General features: G+C 41.0%; 1 protein-coding gene across 2 annotated transcripts; it reads left to right on the top strand.

Moving 5' to 3' along the window:
* Positions 1-10,965: 10,965 nt before the first annotated feature.
* On the top strand, positions 10,966-16,833 carry LOC120049392 (normal mucosa of esophagus-specific gene 1 protein-like). Of its 2 annotated transcripts, none has more exons than XM_038995661.1 (4): positions 10,966-11,170; positions 11,447-11,535; positions 11,783-11,843; positions 16,036-16,833. In XM_038995661.1, exons 1-4 carry the CDS (start codon positions 11,129-11,131, stop codon positions 16,084-16,086), a joined length of 243 nt encoding a protein of 80 aa, XP_038851589.1. In that variant the 5' UTR covers positions 10,966-11,128; the 3' UTR covers positions 16,087-16,833. The 2 variants fall into 2 exon arrangements, with proteins under 2 accessions (XP_038851589.1, XP_038851588.1); XM_038995660.1 differs by having other exon boundaries at positions 16,018-16,833.
* Positions 16,834-20,163: the final 3,330 nt, after the last annotated feature.

Below are 20,163 nucleotides of genomic sequence, written 5' to 3'. Positions count from 1 at the left end.
CAGTCATATGCCGTGTTCACGTGCTAGTCGGAACTATAAAACTCTTACTAAATGGTTAAACGCGGCACGTGTAGAACTACAACCAGTTAGCAAGTCGGACATTTCTAAGTTTCCTATAGTTCCGACTAGCACGTGAACACGGAAATAGGCCTACTTGTAAAATCATAATTTCCGTTGCCTGGTTTCAAAGACATTATCTTTTAATTTTATTGGTAATCAATAAGTATATTTCCTCCCTCATTTTCTTACTCCAAGCCTATAAAAAGTGCCTGACAAAAGTAGAGTGGAGGGCCTCATCAAACAAAAGACACTAAAAAGAAGCCTGTGTTATGTTCAGATAGCAACAGGCTTTCAGTGCAACCAGCAACACAGTACGCACACACCAGTGAAAACACACACACACACCAGCCAGGTCACCTGTCATACAAGTCAGTATTCCATGTCCATCCATGTCTGAGGACGTCGGGAGATGACGTGGAAAGCGCCACTAGGGGCAACAGTGAGCGCTGTTATCTTCAAGTAGGTTTTGGTTTTGCTAGGGCGTTGTGGACGGGGATGGTGGATTGGCGTAAGCATCTGCCTCTGATTCCAAAGATTGCACGTTTGAAGCATCTGCCTCTGATACCAAAAGGTTGCAAGTTCAAAACCAGCAATAGAACGTTTTTTTAAAATATTATTTTTAAGCCTTTCCCGAACTTTAACCCTTACCTTGAACGTTTGGAGTTAATGCCTAACATTAAGATTCCGGAGTTAATGCCTAAACATAACCTTAAACACTTTGAAATGTGACATTTGGACTTCGAAATTAGATTTTTGAGAAACATGGATGAACGTCTAATTCTGACGTGAGACTGTGAGAACTAGTTGACACACACACACACACACACACACACACACACACACACACACACACACACACACACACACACACACACACACACACACACACACACACACACACACACACACACACACACACACACACACACACACACACACACTGTTGCCGTCTCCATGATGCCAAGGATTAATTAGCACAGCAGACTATCGGCCCATCTCTTGCCAGAGAAAGCTTCGTCCCTTGATGAAGTTGGCTGTGCCACCTGTCTCAAATATGCTTCTTCACCACGTTCCTCCGCTTTTCATTCATTCCCCCATTCGTTACTCATTAATTTAGCAGCCACCCTTTATCCAGGTGGGTTCACCATCGCTTAGTGACAGGGTTAAAAGTACGATGTAAATCCACCTTGTTCATATGCTTTCATTCTTCCTGAGGACACTTGGTCACGTTAATGAGGGAAATGTCAAACGTTACCGTGTGCAATTAGAGCAGTATGCCACATTTGACTATAACGGACAAATGTTCCATTGACTGATAATGATAAAGTCCTTTATTACAGTTTGACTTTTGGGCTCTTTCATTCTAAATGTCCTGACAAACATCTCAAGTGTGTCTTTGGAGGAAACTGTATTGTCATTATCTTATAGTTTAGTTGATTATTTTTACACAACTGTAAAGTGTCCATACAATCAGTGGTGATTTTAGCAAGTATATCTTGGTGGGGCAAACTCCCACCAAATGTTTTTAGATGCATGCCAGTAAGGACTACCTGGCATGATGACTCCTTGCTGTCCCCAGTCCACCAAATGTTTTTAGATGCATGCCAGTAAGGCATGCCAGTAAGGCACACAATACAACACTAAACAATACATTAATTGCACTTTAGCAGTGATAAACGGTGCCCACAAACTGTTAGGGCCTACATAAAGCTGTCCCAACAGCAGAGTCCCAACAACAGTCCCAACACCTTACCGCTGCTACACCTGGCTATCAACAGAGCCTTGTCTGGCAGTGAAACAGAATTCAGCCTAATTTATTGCCTTTTAAAAAAAACATTTCTGATATGGCTGACTTTCTTAAACAAATGTGGTTTCTACTGACAACTGAGATGTACAAACTATGGCATGAGGGGGCGACGAGCGGATAAGAGGCAATTCGTCAGGACAGTAGGCAAAATTCTGAGGGGAAAAAGGACCAAATGATTAGGGTGAGGCACATGGGCTACTAACAGCTTACTACACAACATACACTTAGTATTACTTTCTTAGCTACAGTATACATATCTCCCTGGCATATTACATAATTTATTGCAGCAGCATACAAGACATTTTTGGACTCACCTTGTTGTGCTGTGCTCACTTGAACAGGAATGTGGCGCGGCGGTCCTTTGTGGACAAATTTTGTCATCAAACTTTGTTATCAAAGTCTGGCATTCTCTGGATTTATGGTGCTTTCAAGGTAACTAGGAACTCTGAAAAAAACAAAGTCGAATCATGATGACGTCAGTGATCTTCAGGTCGGAGTTCAAGAAAGAGACCTGAGTTCCCGACTTGCAATTCCAAGTTGGATGATCGTTCAAAACTTATTTTCCCAGTCTGAGCTTGTTTTTTTCCAAGTTCCCAGTTGTCTTGAACGCACTGAAGTCTGAGATGTCCCAGTTCCGAGTTTCTAGTTGTTTTGTGCGCGGCTGGAGTCATGCTGAATTGACAGCATGGCCAATGTTGAAGGTTTATCCTTTTAAGCTTGGAAAAGAGACCCTTAAACCCAGACTTGGACCACACACACACTCCACTGAATAGCAGACTAGTGATTGCTTTGCAATGCTTGCAGTTAGCCACTGATTCCTTCCAAACCACTCATTGTTGAATTAGCGATGTCAAACTTCTTGTGTAATGTTTATGTCCAATGGCTGATGAGCACTGATACGTTTTATCTATAATTTCTCTTCATTATTTATCTTCATATGACAAGGATTAAAAAGTATTTGCCAGTAGATTGTCGACGTGATTCCTGATGATGACTGCTAGCTTGCTAGCTAAGATTTTGAAAGTATGATGTTGACATGTCAGTCAAATCAAAGCTACTGTAGATATAACGTGATTTGACTGGGATTCTCTGCCTCTAACCCTATTACAGGGGCTGAGTCACTGGCTTACTGGTGCTCTTTCATGCCGTCCCTAGGAGGGGTGCGTCACTTGAGTGGGTTGAGTCACTGACGTGATCTTCCTGTCTGGGTTGGCGCCCCCCCCCTTGGGTTGTGCTGTGGCGGAGATCTTTGTGGGCTATACTCGGCCTTGTCTCAGGATGGTAAGTTGGTGGTTGAAGGTATCCCTCTAGTGGTGTGGGGGCTGTGCTTTGGCAAAGTGGGTGGGGTTATATCCTTCTTGTTTGGCCCTGTCCGGGGGTATCATCGGATGGGGCCACAGTGTCTCCTGACCCCTCCTGTCTCAGCCTCCAGTATTTATGCTGCAGTAGTTTATGTGTCGGGGGGCTAGGGTCAGTTTGTTATATCTGGAGTACTTCTCCTGTCTTATCCGGTGTCCTGTGTGAACTTAAGTATGCTCTCTCTAATTCTCTCTTTCTCTCTTTCTTTCTCTCTCTCGGAGGACCTGAGCCCTAGGACCATGCCTCAGGACTACCTGGCATGATGACTCCTTGCTGTCCCCAGTCCACCTGGCCGTGCTGCTGCTCCAGTTTCAACTGTTCTGCCTGCGGCTATGGAACCCTGACCTGTTCACCGGATGTGCTACCTGTCCCAGATCTGCTGTTTTCAACTCTCTAGAGACCGCAGGCGCGGTAGAGATACTCTTAATGATCGGCTATGAAAAGCCAACTGACATTTACTCCTGAGGTGCTGACTTGCTGCACCCTCGACAACTACTGTGATTATTATTATTTGACCATGCTGGTCATTTATGAACATTTGAACATCTTGGCCATGTTCTGTTATAATCTCCACCCGGCACAGCCAGAAGAGGACTGGCCACCCCTCATAGCCTGGTTCCTCTCTAGGTTTCTTCCTAGGTTTTGGCCTTCTAGGGAGTTTTTCCTAGCCACCGTGCTTCTACACCTGCATTGCTTGCTGTTTGGGTTTTTAGGCTGGGTTCCTGTACAGCACTTTGAGATATCAGCTGAAGTACGAAGGGCTATATAAATAAATTTGATTTGATTTGACGTCATTTTAGCTGTGGCCAATGACCTTGAGCCTTCTTGGACGGGCACTTCTAATGTAACTCTATGGCAGCACCCAAAGGGCTTGAATTTTTGAGCTCTACCGTATATTTTGCAGTGACGTAGTATCCCCATGAGTGGCTGAGCCAACACTGAGCCAATCAAGGCACAACTAGAGAACATTACCAACCCCTACACTCCGTATTTTCCGCTGGCTGCCCCACCACTACAGAAAGCACTGAGCTAGGCTGAAACACCTGCATTTTGGAGCTGCCTTACTCAAGAAAGCAAAAAAGAGACCAAGTGTGTATGCAGCTTTATTAACTCAATGAATGTTAGTTTTTTTTAACATTGTTTGCAAACTGATATGTGACACGTATTAATGCCAAAATAACATGCAAACAGGTGCCCCACCTGCACTGAATGACGGGTCGCCACTGCATACAATATAATTCAAATTCAAATTGGCTTAGTAACAGAAGGCATCTCAGAGCTTCAGCCTGATCTGATCTGGCTGCAGAGTGTATTATCCTGCCCTGATCAGTCTGGAGCTGCTGCTAATCTAACCTCAGAGAGAGGGAGCGGAGCGGCAAGGAGGGAGGCTCCCTATCAGTGCCTGAGTCGTTGAACCTGGTTAAATATAGAAGTGGACGAGATGGGCATCGATTTTTTTTTGAGTTGACGGCCCAGACTGACAGCGCTGAATGCAGCAGGCTTCACAGAGCCGTCGAGGGAATTTGCCAGACGAAGGTGATGAGATGAGATGGAAAGATCACGGCTACAAAGCTGCACAGCTACGCGCTCCAAGCTCCCTCCACCCCAGCACAGCGACGGTCTCCCCCAAAGTAATTACTGCACACACCCCCACTCTCCAACTCTGAGAATGCAATAGGATTTTGGCTGGCTGAGCACCAGCCTGCCTCATCGCACTCCTTTTGCCAAAAAAACAACCTGTGCGCACACACACACACACACACACACACACACACACACACACACACACACACACACACACACACACACACACACACACACACACACACACTACACACACTCTAACACAGTCTCAGTCATCCTTATGTCTCTTTCCCCCCTCGAGCTATACACCCCCTCCCGTTTACAGACAAATGCTTGTGTAGTGACACTGTAATTATGATCTCTATTCATCTTGTGTGATTTAAAAAACGCTCAACTCAATTGCTATACAATTACTAAACTATTGTGCAACAATATGTTAATAGGCCTACATTTATTGTTGTTACTAGTGTCACCAAAAAGGAGTTATTCTGATATCAGGATATAATTTTCTGTCTCCTACTGTATGTAAAAACTGTATGTAAAACTGTATGTTTTAGCCCTGCTTTCTTTCAGCAGGAAGTTACAAAGTCTTCTGAATCTGCCTGTAGCACAATGAATGCTCCCCTTGCATCCTAATACACCTCCTCCCCCTACAACCGTCATGGTCAGCCACAGAAGATCTCACTCTTTGATTGGCTTGAAATGTCCTCAATGTTCAGGAGGGCACTAGGGCAGAGAGGCTGTTTGCAATCTACCGTGGCCAACAAGGGAATCGATGACCTATTTTCATCCCAGTGACCTGGGCGAGATAAACCACAGCTTATCATTTTACCTGAGATTGATTGAGGCCAAGTGCAAAGACCCAACTCTGCTGGCTTCCTGACATGTAGAAAGACAGAAAGCGTTTTAATCTAGACAGCCCTGTCAGTAATTCAATAGCCCATTGGGCAATCAGGAGAATGGTCTGTTTAAGTCTATGGTGACTCATTTGAAGTCATAAGGTCCTAATCAACCAAACTTGGGATTCTGTGTTCTAAAATATTACCGCTAGGCCTGTAGCTCGGGTCCTTAATTACAACATACTGTCATGCTGTCGTTCAGGCAACATATTGGTACTGCCCATGGACTATGAACAAATGTGTCGAAAAATTACTAATGACGCATTGTCCTGTTAAATAAATAATCTAATTAACAACTAGATTGGTGTATATTGAATAGTGGCCTTGCCTTGTCTTATAATTTCTGACTCATTTTACTACTGGTATGTTGAATCATATCAAATCCAATTTTATTTGTCAGATGCGCCGAATACAACAGGTGTAGTAGACCTTACCGTGAAATGCTTACTTACAAGCCCTTAACCAACAATGCCGTTTTAGGAAAATAGAGTTAAGAAAATATTTACTAAATATATTAGAGTAAAAAATACAATACAAAAAGGTAACAATAAAATAACAATAATAATGTCACTCATTTAATTTGTTATAGTTTAATTTAGACTTTGATATTATCTCTTTTGAAAATTCCCTCAATGTCCCCGACATAAAGTGGTGTGAATGAAAATCCTCTACCAGTTTCACAACTGTGAAATGTATTTAATCAGAATCCTGTACTTTTAATTAAACTATTTTTTTAGGTGGTACTTTCTACCTTTTTCTATCAAATGTCACACTTCTAACTATGGAACACTACATGACCATTTCATAATATGAGGACAAAATAGAACAGGTTTTTAAACAAATTTAATGAGCCTTTGGAGGCCTTGAGACATTTTGCCTAATGAGGCATTCAGGTTCGTCTCTCGCTCTTCCTGCCCTTGTGATCTGTCCACCCCTGGTTAAATTGTCTGAGTATTGAAACAGATCTCTTTCTTTTGTCTCATCGCTCAATTATAACCCCAATCAATTGAGATGGGGACATGAGTCAGACACACAGGTTGACGGTAGGTCCGCAAACTGACAACACTACTTGAATACTGATCTATGAAACACATAGACCAATCTAACATAACTCATAAATCAGAAATAGCTGGCAATACCAAGACATTCATAGTAATTCACTGGATACACAATATGTGACTACAGATCCTTTCATGGACGAGCCAACGTGTCAACAGTGGTAGATGCTCTGTTCCATCTTTTAACAAGTTATCTCTTTCAAAAGTGACTGTTCAAAGTGATTATCCTATTAACCTGTGTGGGTTCTGTACTGTAACGTGTAACAATGTTATTACTAGTAGCAATGTTCTTGTATGTAACCATTTCACTGTAAGGTGTGTGACAAATACAATATAGCTGTTGTATTCGGCGCATGTGACAAATACAATTTGATTTGATTTTAGCTGTATGAATGTATGGGCTTCCGAGTGGCATAGCTGTCTAAGGCACTGCATCTCAATGCTAGAGGCGTCACTACAGACCCTGGTTTGATTCCAGGCTGTATCACAACCGGCCGTGATTGGGAGTTCCATAGGGCAGCGCCCTATTGGTCCAGCGTCGTCTGGGTTAGGGTTTGGCCGGGGTGGGCCGTCATTGTAAATAAGAATTTGTTCTTAACTGACTTGCCTAGTTAAATAAAGGTTAAATAAAATAAATAAATAAAAATGTCCATCCCTAGTCGTCTTGCCACAGACCATATCTATCATTCTCTCTATACCAAGGTATTTGTCTCTCTCTGGTGGTGATTATGGGTAAAAGTAAGCCCTGTCAGAGCACTATAAGGACCTCAAAAATATACTATAGTATTGTGCATCAAATAGACCAGTGGTTCTCAAACCTCTCCTCGGGGACCCCCAGCCGTTCCATGTATTTGATCTATTTCAGAGCCAGCAAACCTGATTCAGCTTGTCAACTAATCATCAAGTCCTTGACTAGTTGAATCAGGTGAGCTAGTTCAGAACGACAAAAGAAATTGAAACGTCTGGGGGTCCCTGAGGAGAGGTTTAAGAAGCACTGAAATAGACAACAGAAGTACAAATGGCCGAACATGATAACACAAATTAAAGTAACTACCTGAACGGACACACATTATACACAACCCAACACACACAAAAAAGCCTACACACTTCTACTGTGAATGTTGATCAAACAGTCCAAAACAGAGCATTGATCAACAAACAACATCACAACAGCTGAGCTGTTCCAAAATGTACTGCTTATAACAACTCCAGCACATCACACAGCAGTGTATAGGCATGCTTATGCCACATCACAGTATTAAGGTGTACACAGACTAACATTTAATTGACTGGTTTGCTGGCCGTGCATTACGCCAGGGATAGCCTATGCCACAAAGCTGGACAGATAATATTCTGAGATAACTGTATACTTCAGAGTTCGTACAGTTAGAGACACTTGAAATGTGCATGTACTGTAGGCTATGCAGATGTAGGATCTTAATTTGATCACTCTTTTGATGCTGAGAATTTTCCTGCGCAATGCGTATGAGCTTCGGGATTTACATAAATTACTGAGGTTATATTAACAGTTTCCTACTTTTCATGTAGCCTCATTTTGACCAGCTAATAACTTAACCACCAATCAAGCAACATTATGGACCAAACGTTCAAATCCTGTTGCTGCAGGATTATTTTGCTGCGACAATACAGGTCAAATGAATATCCTACACCTGTAGACCTACCTAACTCGACAATGAACAAAACATATTAAGGAACCCGAAATGCAAGAGCTAAATCTTAATGTTTATCTATGTAAACTGACAAACTTACCGATCCTGCTATGTGCTAGAAAGGCCTGCCTTTGAAGTTACAGCAGGAAGCCCCGCTGGAGAGGGTTATCGAAAAACTTCCAACGCCATTCATGCTTCATCCAACTGTATTTAAAAATATATATATATATTTAACCTTTATTTACCTAGTCAGTTAAGAACAAATTCTTATTTCAAATGATGGCCTACCACGGCCAAAACCTAACACGGGTGACGCTGGGCCAATTGTGCGCTGCCCTATGGGACTCCCAATCACGGCCAGTTGTGATACAGCCTGGAATCAAACCAGGGTCTGTAGTGACGCCTCTAGCACTGAGATGCAGTGCCTTAGACTGCTGCGCCACTCGGGAGCCCATGAAAACTCAATAAGGTTATGTTCCCCATAGACCAAATGTAATGGTGCATTCAAGGGAACTCGGAACTTGGACAAAACAAGCTCCGACTGAGAAACATTGTTTTGAACGGTCATCCAACAATTACAAGTTGGAAATTCGGGCATCATCTAATGCCATGTTTAAGACAACATGGAACTCAAAAACTCAGACATTTTCAACTTGGAAACTTGTTGTAGAAAGTTGAGGCCCAAGTTTCCCACTTGGGAAATTTCAGAATCAACCAAGGAAGCTCTACACAAATAACTTAGGTTAATTTTAACTCAGAGGTTCCGAGTTTCTGAATTGTCTTCAACGCAACACTAGAGCTCTGACTTCTCCGACCTGAAGATAAAATAAAATAAAAATGTATTGGTCACATACACATGGTAAGCATATGTTAATGCGAGTGTAGCGAAATGCTTGTGCTTCTAGTTCTGACAGTGCAGTAATATCTAACAAGTAATCTAACAATTCCCAAACAACTACCTAATACACACAAATCTAACACGTAATCTAAGAATTCCCAAACAACTACCTAATACACACAAATCTAAAGGGGTAAATGAGAATATGTACATATAAGTAAATGGATGAGCGATGGCCGAGCGGCATAGGCAAGGTGCAGTAGATGGTATAAAATACGATATATACAGTTGAAGTCGGAAGTTTACATACACCTTAGCCAAATACATTTAAACTCAGTTTTTCTCAATTCCTGACATTTAATCCTAATAAAAATTCCCTGTCTTAGGTCAGTTAGGATCACCACTTTATTTTAAGAATGTGAAATGTCAGAATGATAGTAGAGAGAATTATTTATTTCAGCTTTTATTTCTTTCATCACATTCCCAGTGGGTCAGAAGTTTACATACACTCAATTAGTATTTGGTAGCATTGCCTTTAAATTGTTTAACTTGGGTCAAACGTTTTGGGTAGCCTTTCACAAACTTCCCACAATAAGTTGGGTGAATTTTGGCCCATTCCTCCTGACAAGGCTGGTGTAACTGAGTCAGTTTTGTAGGCCTACTTGCTCGCACATGCTTTTTCAGTTCTTCCCACAAATTTTCTATAGGATTGAGGTCAGGGCTTTGTGATGGCCACTCCAATACCTTGACTTTGTAGTCCTTAAGCCATTTTGCCACAACTTTGGAAGTATGCTTGGGGTCATTGTCCATTTGGAAGACCCATTTGTGACCAAGCTTTAACTTCCTGGCGGATGTCTTGAGATGTTGCTTCAATATAGAATTTTCCATCGGCATGATGCCATCTATTTAGTGAAGTACACCAGTCCCTCCTGCAGCAAGGCACCCCCACAACATGATGCTGCCACCCCCGTGCTTCACGGTTGGGGTAGTGTTCTTCGGCTTGCAAGCCTCCCCCTTTTTCCTCCAAATGTAACGATGGTCATTATGGCCAAACAGAAAATAATGCACAGGAGGCTGGTGAGCGGTGGAAGGCTCATAATAATGTCTGGAATGGAGTGTTATCAAACACATGAAAACCATGTGTTTGATACCATTCAATTCATTCTGTTCCAGCCATTACTATGACCCCGTCCTCCCCCATTATGGTTCCACTTTTGATTCCAATGTGATAATGAGGGCAAAGGCAAACAAACAAAAATGGCACAAAAGTGATCCATTAAAAATGATAAATGAAATGATATATTGATACAAATTCCAAACAAAACGGTAGATAAACACAGTTGAAACCTGTGTCTCTGCTTGGCATCTATCACAGTCTATCAGTATCACTTTGCTGGTGCAATACAGGTAACTTACCAGGTATCACAATAAACAAATATAAGGTTTTTTAAATGTATTTTATTTACATTCCATACATAATTTCAGCACATTTTATTTTCTATCAAAGTGGCTATAAATTTACTTAAAAGATTTCTCTGCTGTCTGAATGCTAAGAAAACGTGTACAAATAAATGCATGTCATTTTCACCTTGAATATTTAAAACCACAGGGGGGAGATGTGCTCAGACTTGATCATGTGCATCTGTCTACGTGCTTTACAACTCATATCGTGCTTTACAACTCATATCACCTCTGGTCAGACAGACGGTGCTCACAAGCACCTTGGAACTCTGTCAGTAACAGGTGAGACAGACAGCATCTATTGACCTGTTGCCTTATAGGATAGACCTACACAGATTAAGGATTTACTATACAGAATAAGAATTGATACCGAATGGAATTTGAAAAACAAAATGAAGTTTGGATTGATTCAGATTATGAGGAAGAGGAAACAGGTGAGTTTCTCTCTATTTCTTGTTTTGGATCAGTGTTTCTATGGTTTCTGATAAAGGTTATTCCCCTCAGGAGTTTAAAGGAAATTCCAAATAGAGAATTTAAGCTTGTCTTTACTATCAGGGTTATTTATTTATGGGAATTTAATTTCCCTTGCTTCCTGGATTGAAATACTGTATGAGGACTATAATTCTCAAAAGGAGTTAAGAACAACCGTGTTATCTACTATAAGAAGTATAAGGCCCTCATCCTGACACCCACATGTTTCTCTCTCCCAGGTGATTCCTCTGATCGGCTGCATGGTATTGTCTACTGCTGGAGCCATCTTTGCCTCCCTCTACTTCCTATTTACAAAGAATGATGTCATGTGAGATTTGATGTATACCATTTAATATGGATTATATGTGTTTGTCTTGCTATTTGTTTTGTTTCTAGTAATGTGAACTAGAAGTACTAACCTGACATTTAAAAAAACTTTTATCTAAAGGGAATTTGGTTATCAGTCTCTGACAGGTCTGCCGGTCTTTTACTTTCTCATTTGATAAAAGACCAACCCTGGCATAGCAGGCAGGGATATATTCTGTTTTAATAATTTGTCTTCAACTTTCTTTCAGTTTAAATAAAATTAGAAACCCTGAACCCTGGGAGGGAGTGGACTCGTCTAAACCACAGAAGGTGATTTATAACATTATAAGCACTATTTCTATGTCTATTTCTGTCCTCTCTACGTTGGCATTGGCATCAGTAGCCATTTGTGTCAGTGGTTCCTTCTCTATTCTGCTTAGTCACACAAACAGAGCAGCATTGCCAAGTATAACTATAACTCACTCATCGTGGGCAGGATGTATCTATCCCATTTTAACTGTCATCTAAACGTCATTTAAACTGTAATCTACACGTCTGTATTCATAGGTTATTCTCTGCATGGGTACCTATTGGTGAAGGAGGCAGGCACCAGTAGTGTTACATGATGGGTGATTCATTGACTGTGGATGTAGTGAGAAGCTAGCAGTGTTGGGGAAGCTACTCTGAAAATAAAGTTTACCAAGCTACCAATTACTTCATACTGAAAGAAGTTAAGCTACTCTAATGCTACCCCTGTGAAAAATATAGTTTACTTAACTAAAGCTGCGTTGAAAAAGTAGTTCACTACATCGTAACTACTTCGTGAAAAATTATCATATGTAAATCTGAAAATTATAGGTATGTAATTTAGCCTATTAAACACAAAAATTATGTTTCAAGTGAGAGTTAGGTAAGTCTTATTCTGAAAATGAAAGGAAATGATTGCTTACTTCACCCATATTTAATTTTCTTTCTGCAAATAAAGTCGTTTGTAACTCCAGTAGTTAGCTACACCGCTACATGGTAAAGAAGTAGTGTGTAGTTCCAGTAGTTAGCTACACCACTACATGGTAAAGAAGTAGTGTGTAGTTCCAGTAGTCAGCTACACCACTACATGGTAAAGAAGTAGTGTAGTTCCAGTATTTAGCCACACCACTACATGGTAAAGAAGTAGTGTGTAGTTCCAGTAGTCAGCTACACCACTACATGGTAAAGAAGTAGTGTGTAGTTCCAATAGTTAACTACACCACTACATGGTAAAGAAGTAGTGTGTAGTTCCAGTAGTTAGCTACATCACCACATGGTAAAGCAGTAGTGTGTAGTTCCAGTAGTCAGCTACACCACTACATGGTAAAGAAGTAGTGTGTAGTTCCAGTAGTCAGCTACACCACTACATGGTAAAGAAGTAGTGTGCAGTTCCAGTAGTCAGCTACACCACTACATGGTAAAGAAGTAGTGTGCAGTTCCAGTAGTCCGCTACACCACTACATGGTAAAGAAGTAGTGTGTAGTTCCAGTAGTCAGCTACACCACTACATGGTAAAGAAGTAGTTTGTAGTTCCAGTAGTAAGCTACACCACTACATGGTAAAGAAGTATTGTGTAGTTCCAGTAGTCAGCTACACCACTACATGGTAAAGAAGTAGTGTGTAGTTCCAGTAGTCAGCTACACCACTACATGGTAAAGAAGTAGTTTGTAGTTCCAGTAGTCAGCTACACCACTACATGGTAAAGCAGTAGTGTGTAGTTCCAGTAGTCAGCTACACCACTACATGGTAAAGAAGTAGTGTGTAGTTCCAGTAGTCAGCTACACCACTACATGGTAAAGAAGTAGTTTGTAGTTCCAGTAGTCAGCTACACCACTACATGGTAAAGAAGTAGTGTGTAGTTCCAGTAGTTAACTACACCACTACATGGTAAAGCAGTAGTGTGTAGTTCCAGTAGTCAGCTACACCACTACATGGTAAAGCAGTAGTGTGTAGTTCCAGTAGTCAGCTACACCACTACATGGTAAAGAAGTAGTGTGTAGTTCCAGTAGTCAGCTACACCACTACATGGTAAAGAAGTAGTTTGTAGTTCCAGTAGTCAGCTACACCACTACATGGTAAAGAAGTAGTGTGTAGTTCCAGTAGTCAGCTACACCACTACATGGTAAAGAAGTAGTGTGTAGTTCCAGTAGTTAACTACATCACCACATGGTAAAGAAGTAGTGTGTAGTTCCAGTAGTTAGCTACACCACTACATGGTAAAGAAGTAGTGTGTAGTTCCAGTAGTCAGCTACACCACTACATGGTAAAGAAGTAGTGTGTAGTTCCAGTAGTTAACTACACCACTACATGGTAAAGAAGTAGTTTGTAGTTCCAGTAGTCAGCTACACCACTACATGGTAAAGAAGTAGTGTGTAGTTCCAGTAGTCAGCTACACCACTACATGGTAAAGAAGTAGTGTGTAGTTCCAGTAGTTAGCTACACCACTACATGGTAAAGAAGTAGTGTGCAGTTCCAGTAGTTAGCTACACCGCTACATGGTAAAGAAGTAGTGTGTAGTTCCAGTAGTTAGCTACACCGCTACATGGTAAAGAAGTAGTGTGTAGTTCCAGTAGTTAACTACACCACTACATGGTAAAGCAGTAGTGTGTAGTTCCAGTAGTCAGCTACACCACTACATGGTAAAGAAGTAGTGTGTAGTTCCAGTAGTCAGCTACACCACTACATGGTAAAGAAGTAGTTTGTAGTTCCAGTAGTAAGCTACACCACTACATGGTAAAGAAGTAGTGTGTAGTTCCAGTAGTCAGCTACACCACTACATGGTAAAGAAGTAGTGTGTAGTTCCAGTAGTCAGCTACACCACTACATGGTAAAGAAGTAGTGTGTAGTTCCAGTAGTAAGCTACACCACTACATGGTAAAGAAGTAGTGTGTAGTTCCAGTAGTCAGCTACACCACTACATGGTAAAGAAGTAGTTTGTAGTTCCAGTAGTCAGCTACACCACTACATGGTAAAGAAGTAGTGTGTAGTTCCAGTAGTCAGCTACACCACTACATGGTAAAGAAGTAGTGTGTAGTTCCAGTAGTCAGCTACACCACTACATGGTAAAGAAGTAGTGTGTAGTTCCAGTAGTCAGCTACACCACTACATGGTAAAGAAGTAGTTTGTAGTTCCAGTAGTCAGCTACACCGCTACATGGTAAAGAAGTAGTGTGTAGTTCCAGTAGTCAGCTACACCACTACATGGTAAAGAAGTAGTGTGTAGTTCCAGTAGTCAGCTACACCACTACATGGTAAAGAAGTAGTTTGTAGTTCCAGTAGTCAGCTACACCACTACATGGTAAAGAAGTAGTGTGTAGTTCCAGTAGTCAGCTACACCACTACATGGTAAAGAAGTAGTGTGTAGTTCCAGTAGTCAGTTACACCACTACATGGTAAAGAAGTAGTGTGTAGTTCCAGTAGTCAGTTACACCACTACATGGTAAAGAAGTAGTGTGTAGTTCCAGTAGTCAGCTACACCACTACATGGTAAAGAAGTAGTTTGTAGTTCCAGTAGTCAGTTACACCACTACATGGTAAAGAAGTAGTGTGTAGTTCCAGTAGTCAGCTACACCACTACATGGTAAAGAAGTAGTTTGTAGTTCCAGTAGTTAGCTACACCACTACATGGTAAAGAAGTAGTTTGTAGTTCCAGTAGTCAGCTACACCGCTACATGGTAAAGAAGTAGTGTGTAGTTCCAGTAGTCAGCTACACCACTACATGGTAAAGAAGTAGTGTGTAGTTCCAGTAGTAAGCTACACCACTACATGGTAAAGAAGTAGTGTGTAGTTCCAGTAGTCAGCTACACCACTACATGGTAAAGAAGTAGTGTGTAGTTCCAGTAGTCAGCTACACCACTACATGGTAAAGAAGTAGTGTGTAGTTCCAGTAGTCAGCTACACCACTACATGGTAAAGAAGTAGTTTGTAGTTCCAGTAGTCAGCTACACCACTACATGGTAAAGAAGTAGTTTGTAGTTCCAGTAGTCAGCTACACCACTACATGGTAAAGAAGTAGTGTGTAGTTCCAGTAGTCAGCTACACCACTACATGGTAAAGAAGTAGTGTGTAGTTCCAGTAGTCAGCTACACCACTACATGGTAAAGAAGTAGTTTGTAGTTCCAGTAGTCAGCTACACCACTACATGGTAAAGAAGTAGTGTGTAGTTCCAGTAGTCAGCTACACCACTACATGGTAAAACAGTTGTTATCTACTTAATAAAGAAATCTAAATAGACAAAGTACATGTAGTTCAGTTCTCCCCAACACTGGAAGCTAACAGGGTTGGTATCAATTCCATTTCAATTCAGTCAATTCAGGAAACTGACATTCTAATCAAGCAATGAGGAAAAATGTCACTTTGCATTGTGAATTGACCAAATGTAAATGGAATTGACCCCAACCATGGTTAGTATTTGTAGTAAAATGTGATCAGTAGTGGTGCTTGTTGTTGTAAGTGTTGCTGTTGTTCCTATTCTGAAGCTGGTCACTATCAACCAGAAGCGGAGGCCGATTGAAGAACTGGAACAGGTGAAGAGCATGACCAAGTGATCTCGCAAGTGCGCCTCTCTTTCTCTCTCTCTCTCGCTCTCTCTCTCTCCACCCTCTCCCTTTCCCCTCCCCCTCCATCCTGATTGGGAGCCCACCAAGTTGCCTGCCTCCCCTTCCATCAGTCGAGCGGAATCATTTCTACACAGACTAGATTCTCTGAACCTGCAGTACATTTGTACTGCACTATAGCTGACTATAAGTGTGACCAAAGCTATTTGTTTGTGAAACATAATGTATGTGTGAGGGTGAAATAAGTTATTGCAATTGAAAATGGGCATGGCTCGTGTTATTAATGATTAATGAGGAGTGTGTGCCTGTGTGATCCAATCTAAAGCAATGGCTGTAGGATGACAATGCCACCATCAGAAAAATTGCTTTAATAACAAAAAGGTGGTCCTTCCAGCTAAATATATTGTACTATAATAATGCACTGATAGTTCCTTCAGAAAGTATTCACACCCCTTGACTTAAGCAACGTTTTGTTGTGTTACAGCCTGAATTAAAATGTAAATTAATAACTTCCCCATGCCCAAACGGATATTCAATATCTGCTTTTTATCATTTTTACCTCTCTACCAATAGGTGTCCTTATTTGCGAGGCATTGGAAAACCTACCTGGTATTTGTGGTTGTATCTGTTTTTGAAATTCAGTGCTCGGGACCTTACAGATAATTGTATGTGTAGGGTACAGAAAATCATGTTTAACACTATTATACTATTACACTAGAGTCCATGCAACTTATTATGTGAATTGTTTAGCAAATTTCAGCTTTTCATGTTTTATTCATTTGTAAAAATTTCATACAACAAAATTCCACTTTAAAATGATATGTGTGTAGGCCAGTGACAAAAAATATATACATTTTATAAATGTTTAATTCAGCCTGTAACACAACAAAATGTGGAGAAAGTCAAGGGGTGTGAATACTTTCTGAAGGCACTGTATTATCTTATTATAAAATAATTGTTTAAGGAAAACAACCATGACCACTGATCTGACCTATGACCCCTAAAATGCCGATACTGCACGCTGCCTTTGTATGACCTTCAACAACTAAACTCATCAAAAAAAGAAACGTCCTCTCACTATTCAACTGCGTTTATTTTCAGCAAACTTAACATGTGTAAATATTTGTATGAAAATAACAAGATTCAACAACTGAGACATAAACTGAACAAGTTCCACAGACATGTGAACAGAAATTGAACAATGTCTCCCTGAACAAAGGGGGGGTCAAAATCTAAATTAATAGTCAGTATCTGGTGTGGCCACCAGCTGCATTAAATACTGCAGTGCATCTCCTCTTCATGGACTGCACCAGATTTGCCAGTTCTTGCTGTGAGATGTTACCCCACTCTTCCACCAAGGCACCTGCAAGTTCCCGGACATTTCTGGGGGGAATGGCAGTCACCCTCCGATCCAACAGGTCCCAGACGTGCTCAATGGGATTGAGATCCAGGCTCTTCGCTGGTCATGGCAGAACACTAAAATTCCTGTCTTGAAAGAAATCACGCACAGAACGAGCAGTATGGCTGGTGGCATTGTCATGCTGGAGGGTCATGTCAGGATGAGCCTGCAGGAAGGGTACCACATGAGGGAGGACGATGTCTTTCCTGTAACACACAGCGTTGAGATTGCCTGCAATGACAACAAGCTCAGTCCGATGATGCTGTGACACACCGCCCCAGACCATGATGGACCCTCCACCTCCAAATCAATCCCGCTCCAGAGTACAGGCCTCGGTGTAACGCTCATTCCTTCGACGATAAACGCGAATCCGACCGTCACCCCTGGTGAGACAAAACCTCGACTCGTCAGTAAAGAGCACTTTTTGCCAGTTCTGTCTGGTCTAGCGATGGTGGGTTTGTGCCCATAGGCGACGTTGTTGCCGGTGATGTCTGGTGAGGACCTGCCTTACAACAGGCCTACAAACCCTCAGTCCAGCCTCTCTCAGCCTATTGTGGACAGTCTGAGCAATGATGGAGGGATTGTTCGTTCCTGGTGTAACTCGGGCAGTTGTTGTTGCCATCCTGTACCTGTCCTGCAGGTGTGATGTTCAGATGTACGATCCTGTGCAGGTGTTGTTACAAGTGGTCTGCCATTGCGAGGACGATCAGCTGTCCGTCCTGTCTCCCTGTAGCACTGTCTTAGGCTTCTCACAGTACGGACATTGCAATTTATTGCCCTGGCCACATCTGCAGTCCTCATGCCTCCTTGTAGCATGCCTAAGGCACGTTCACGCAGATGAGCAGGGACCATGGGCATCTTTTTTTTGGTGTTTTTCAGAGTCAGTAGAAAGGCCTCTTTAGTGCCCTAAGTTTTCATAACTGTGACCTTAATTGCCTACCGTCTGTAAGCTGTTAGTGTCTTAACAACCGTTCCACAGGTGCATGCTCATTAATTGTTTATGGTTCATTGAAAAAGCATGGGAAACCGTGTTTAAACCCTTTAAAATGAAGATCTGTGAAGTTATTTTGGATTTTTACGAATTATCTTTGAAAGACAGGGTCCTGAAAAGGGGACGTTTCTTTATTTTCTGAGTTTATATTGGTAATGCAAAAGCAAAGTGCACTATCTAAAATCAAAATTTGTTAATCCAATTTTCTTGGCTTTCTCATAGTGTGTGTGTGTAAGGGCGTCATGATTGGGATAGCCTGAACTCAGGGCCCGATAGAATATCAAGGCAAATCACAGTAACTTCAGTGAAAACATGGTGGAACAAAGCCAGAGTGCACTTAGTAACTTCATTTACTGCTATTTGCCTTGGTTTTTACTTTGATTTTGTAGTTACAGCAAATTTGACCCAAGATAAACCGATACTACAAAGCCAGATTTCAGTTTTAACTAAATTTTGACCAAATGTGTAGTTACTGCTCTTTTCAATTGTAATGTTTTTTTGTCCATTGTGTATTTCCGTTTGCAGAATGTTAAGATAAAGCCTGGAATAAAAGAAAAAGGGATACCTAGAATTAAAAATATTTAGCTTCTATATGTGGTAAATGGCACATGTGTACAGTATATAGATTGTGTATAGGCTTGTCTCCCATAGTGGGTTCAAATGCCTTCTGGTTCTTTTTTTCTGTATTTCTTTATCTGTATATGTTATGTTATGTTATGTTATGTTATGTTATGTTATGTTATGTTATGTTATGTATGTATGTATGTATGTATGTATGTATGTATGTATGTATGTATGTATGTATGTATGTATGTACGTACGTACAGTACCAGGCAAACGTTTGGACACACCTACTCATTCAAGGGTTTTCTTTATTTTTCTATTTTCTACATTGTTGAATAATAATGAAGACATCAAAACTATGAAATAACACATATGGAATCATGTAGTAATCAAAAAAGTGTTAAACAAATCAAAATATATTTTAGATTTTAGATTCTTCAAAGTAGCAACCCTTTGCCTTGATGACAGATTTGCACACTATTGGCATTCTCTCAACCAGCTTCACCTGGAATTATTTTCCAACAGTCTTGAAGGAGTTCCCACATATGCTGAGCACTTGGCTGCTTTTCCTTCACTCTGCAGTCCAACTCAATTAGGTTGAGGTCGGTGATGGTGGATAAAAAAGTGGCCTTTTATTGTCCCCAGCACAACGTGCACCTGTGTAATGATCATGCTAGTTTAATCAGTTTCTTGATATGCCACACCTATCAGGTGGATGGATTATCTTAGCAAAGGAGAAATGCTCACAAACAGGAATGTAAACAAATTTATACACAAAGTTTGAGATAAATAAGCTTTTTGTGCATGTAGAACATTTCTGTGATTTTTTATTTCAGCTCATGAAACATGGGACCAACACTTTACATGTTGCGTTTATATTTTTGTTCAGTGAAGTTGAAAACTATGTATTTGCTTGGTGTCTATCAATGACTGACTGCACCATATTCATTTGCTGGTTCAATACAGGTAACCACCAGGTGTCACAAGAAACAAAATAGAAAAGTTTTCTAAACATATTTATTTTCCCTAAATAATAGTCTCTTTACATTCCATCAATTTAAACACATTTTATTTTCTATCAAAATGGTTCTAGCAATTATATTTACTTGAAAGA

Source organism: Salvelinus namaycush, chromosome 6 (assembly GCF_016432855.1).
Source record: "Salvelinus namaycush isolate Seneca chromosome 6, SaNama_1.0, whole genome shotgun sequence".
Lineage (NCBI taxonomy): Eukaryota > Metazoa > Chordata > Actinopteri > Salmoniformes > Salmonidae > Salvelinus > Salvelinus namaycush.
Note: the sequence above shows the minus strand (reverse complement) of the source record. Positions and strands in the feature narration are given on the sequence as shown.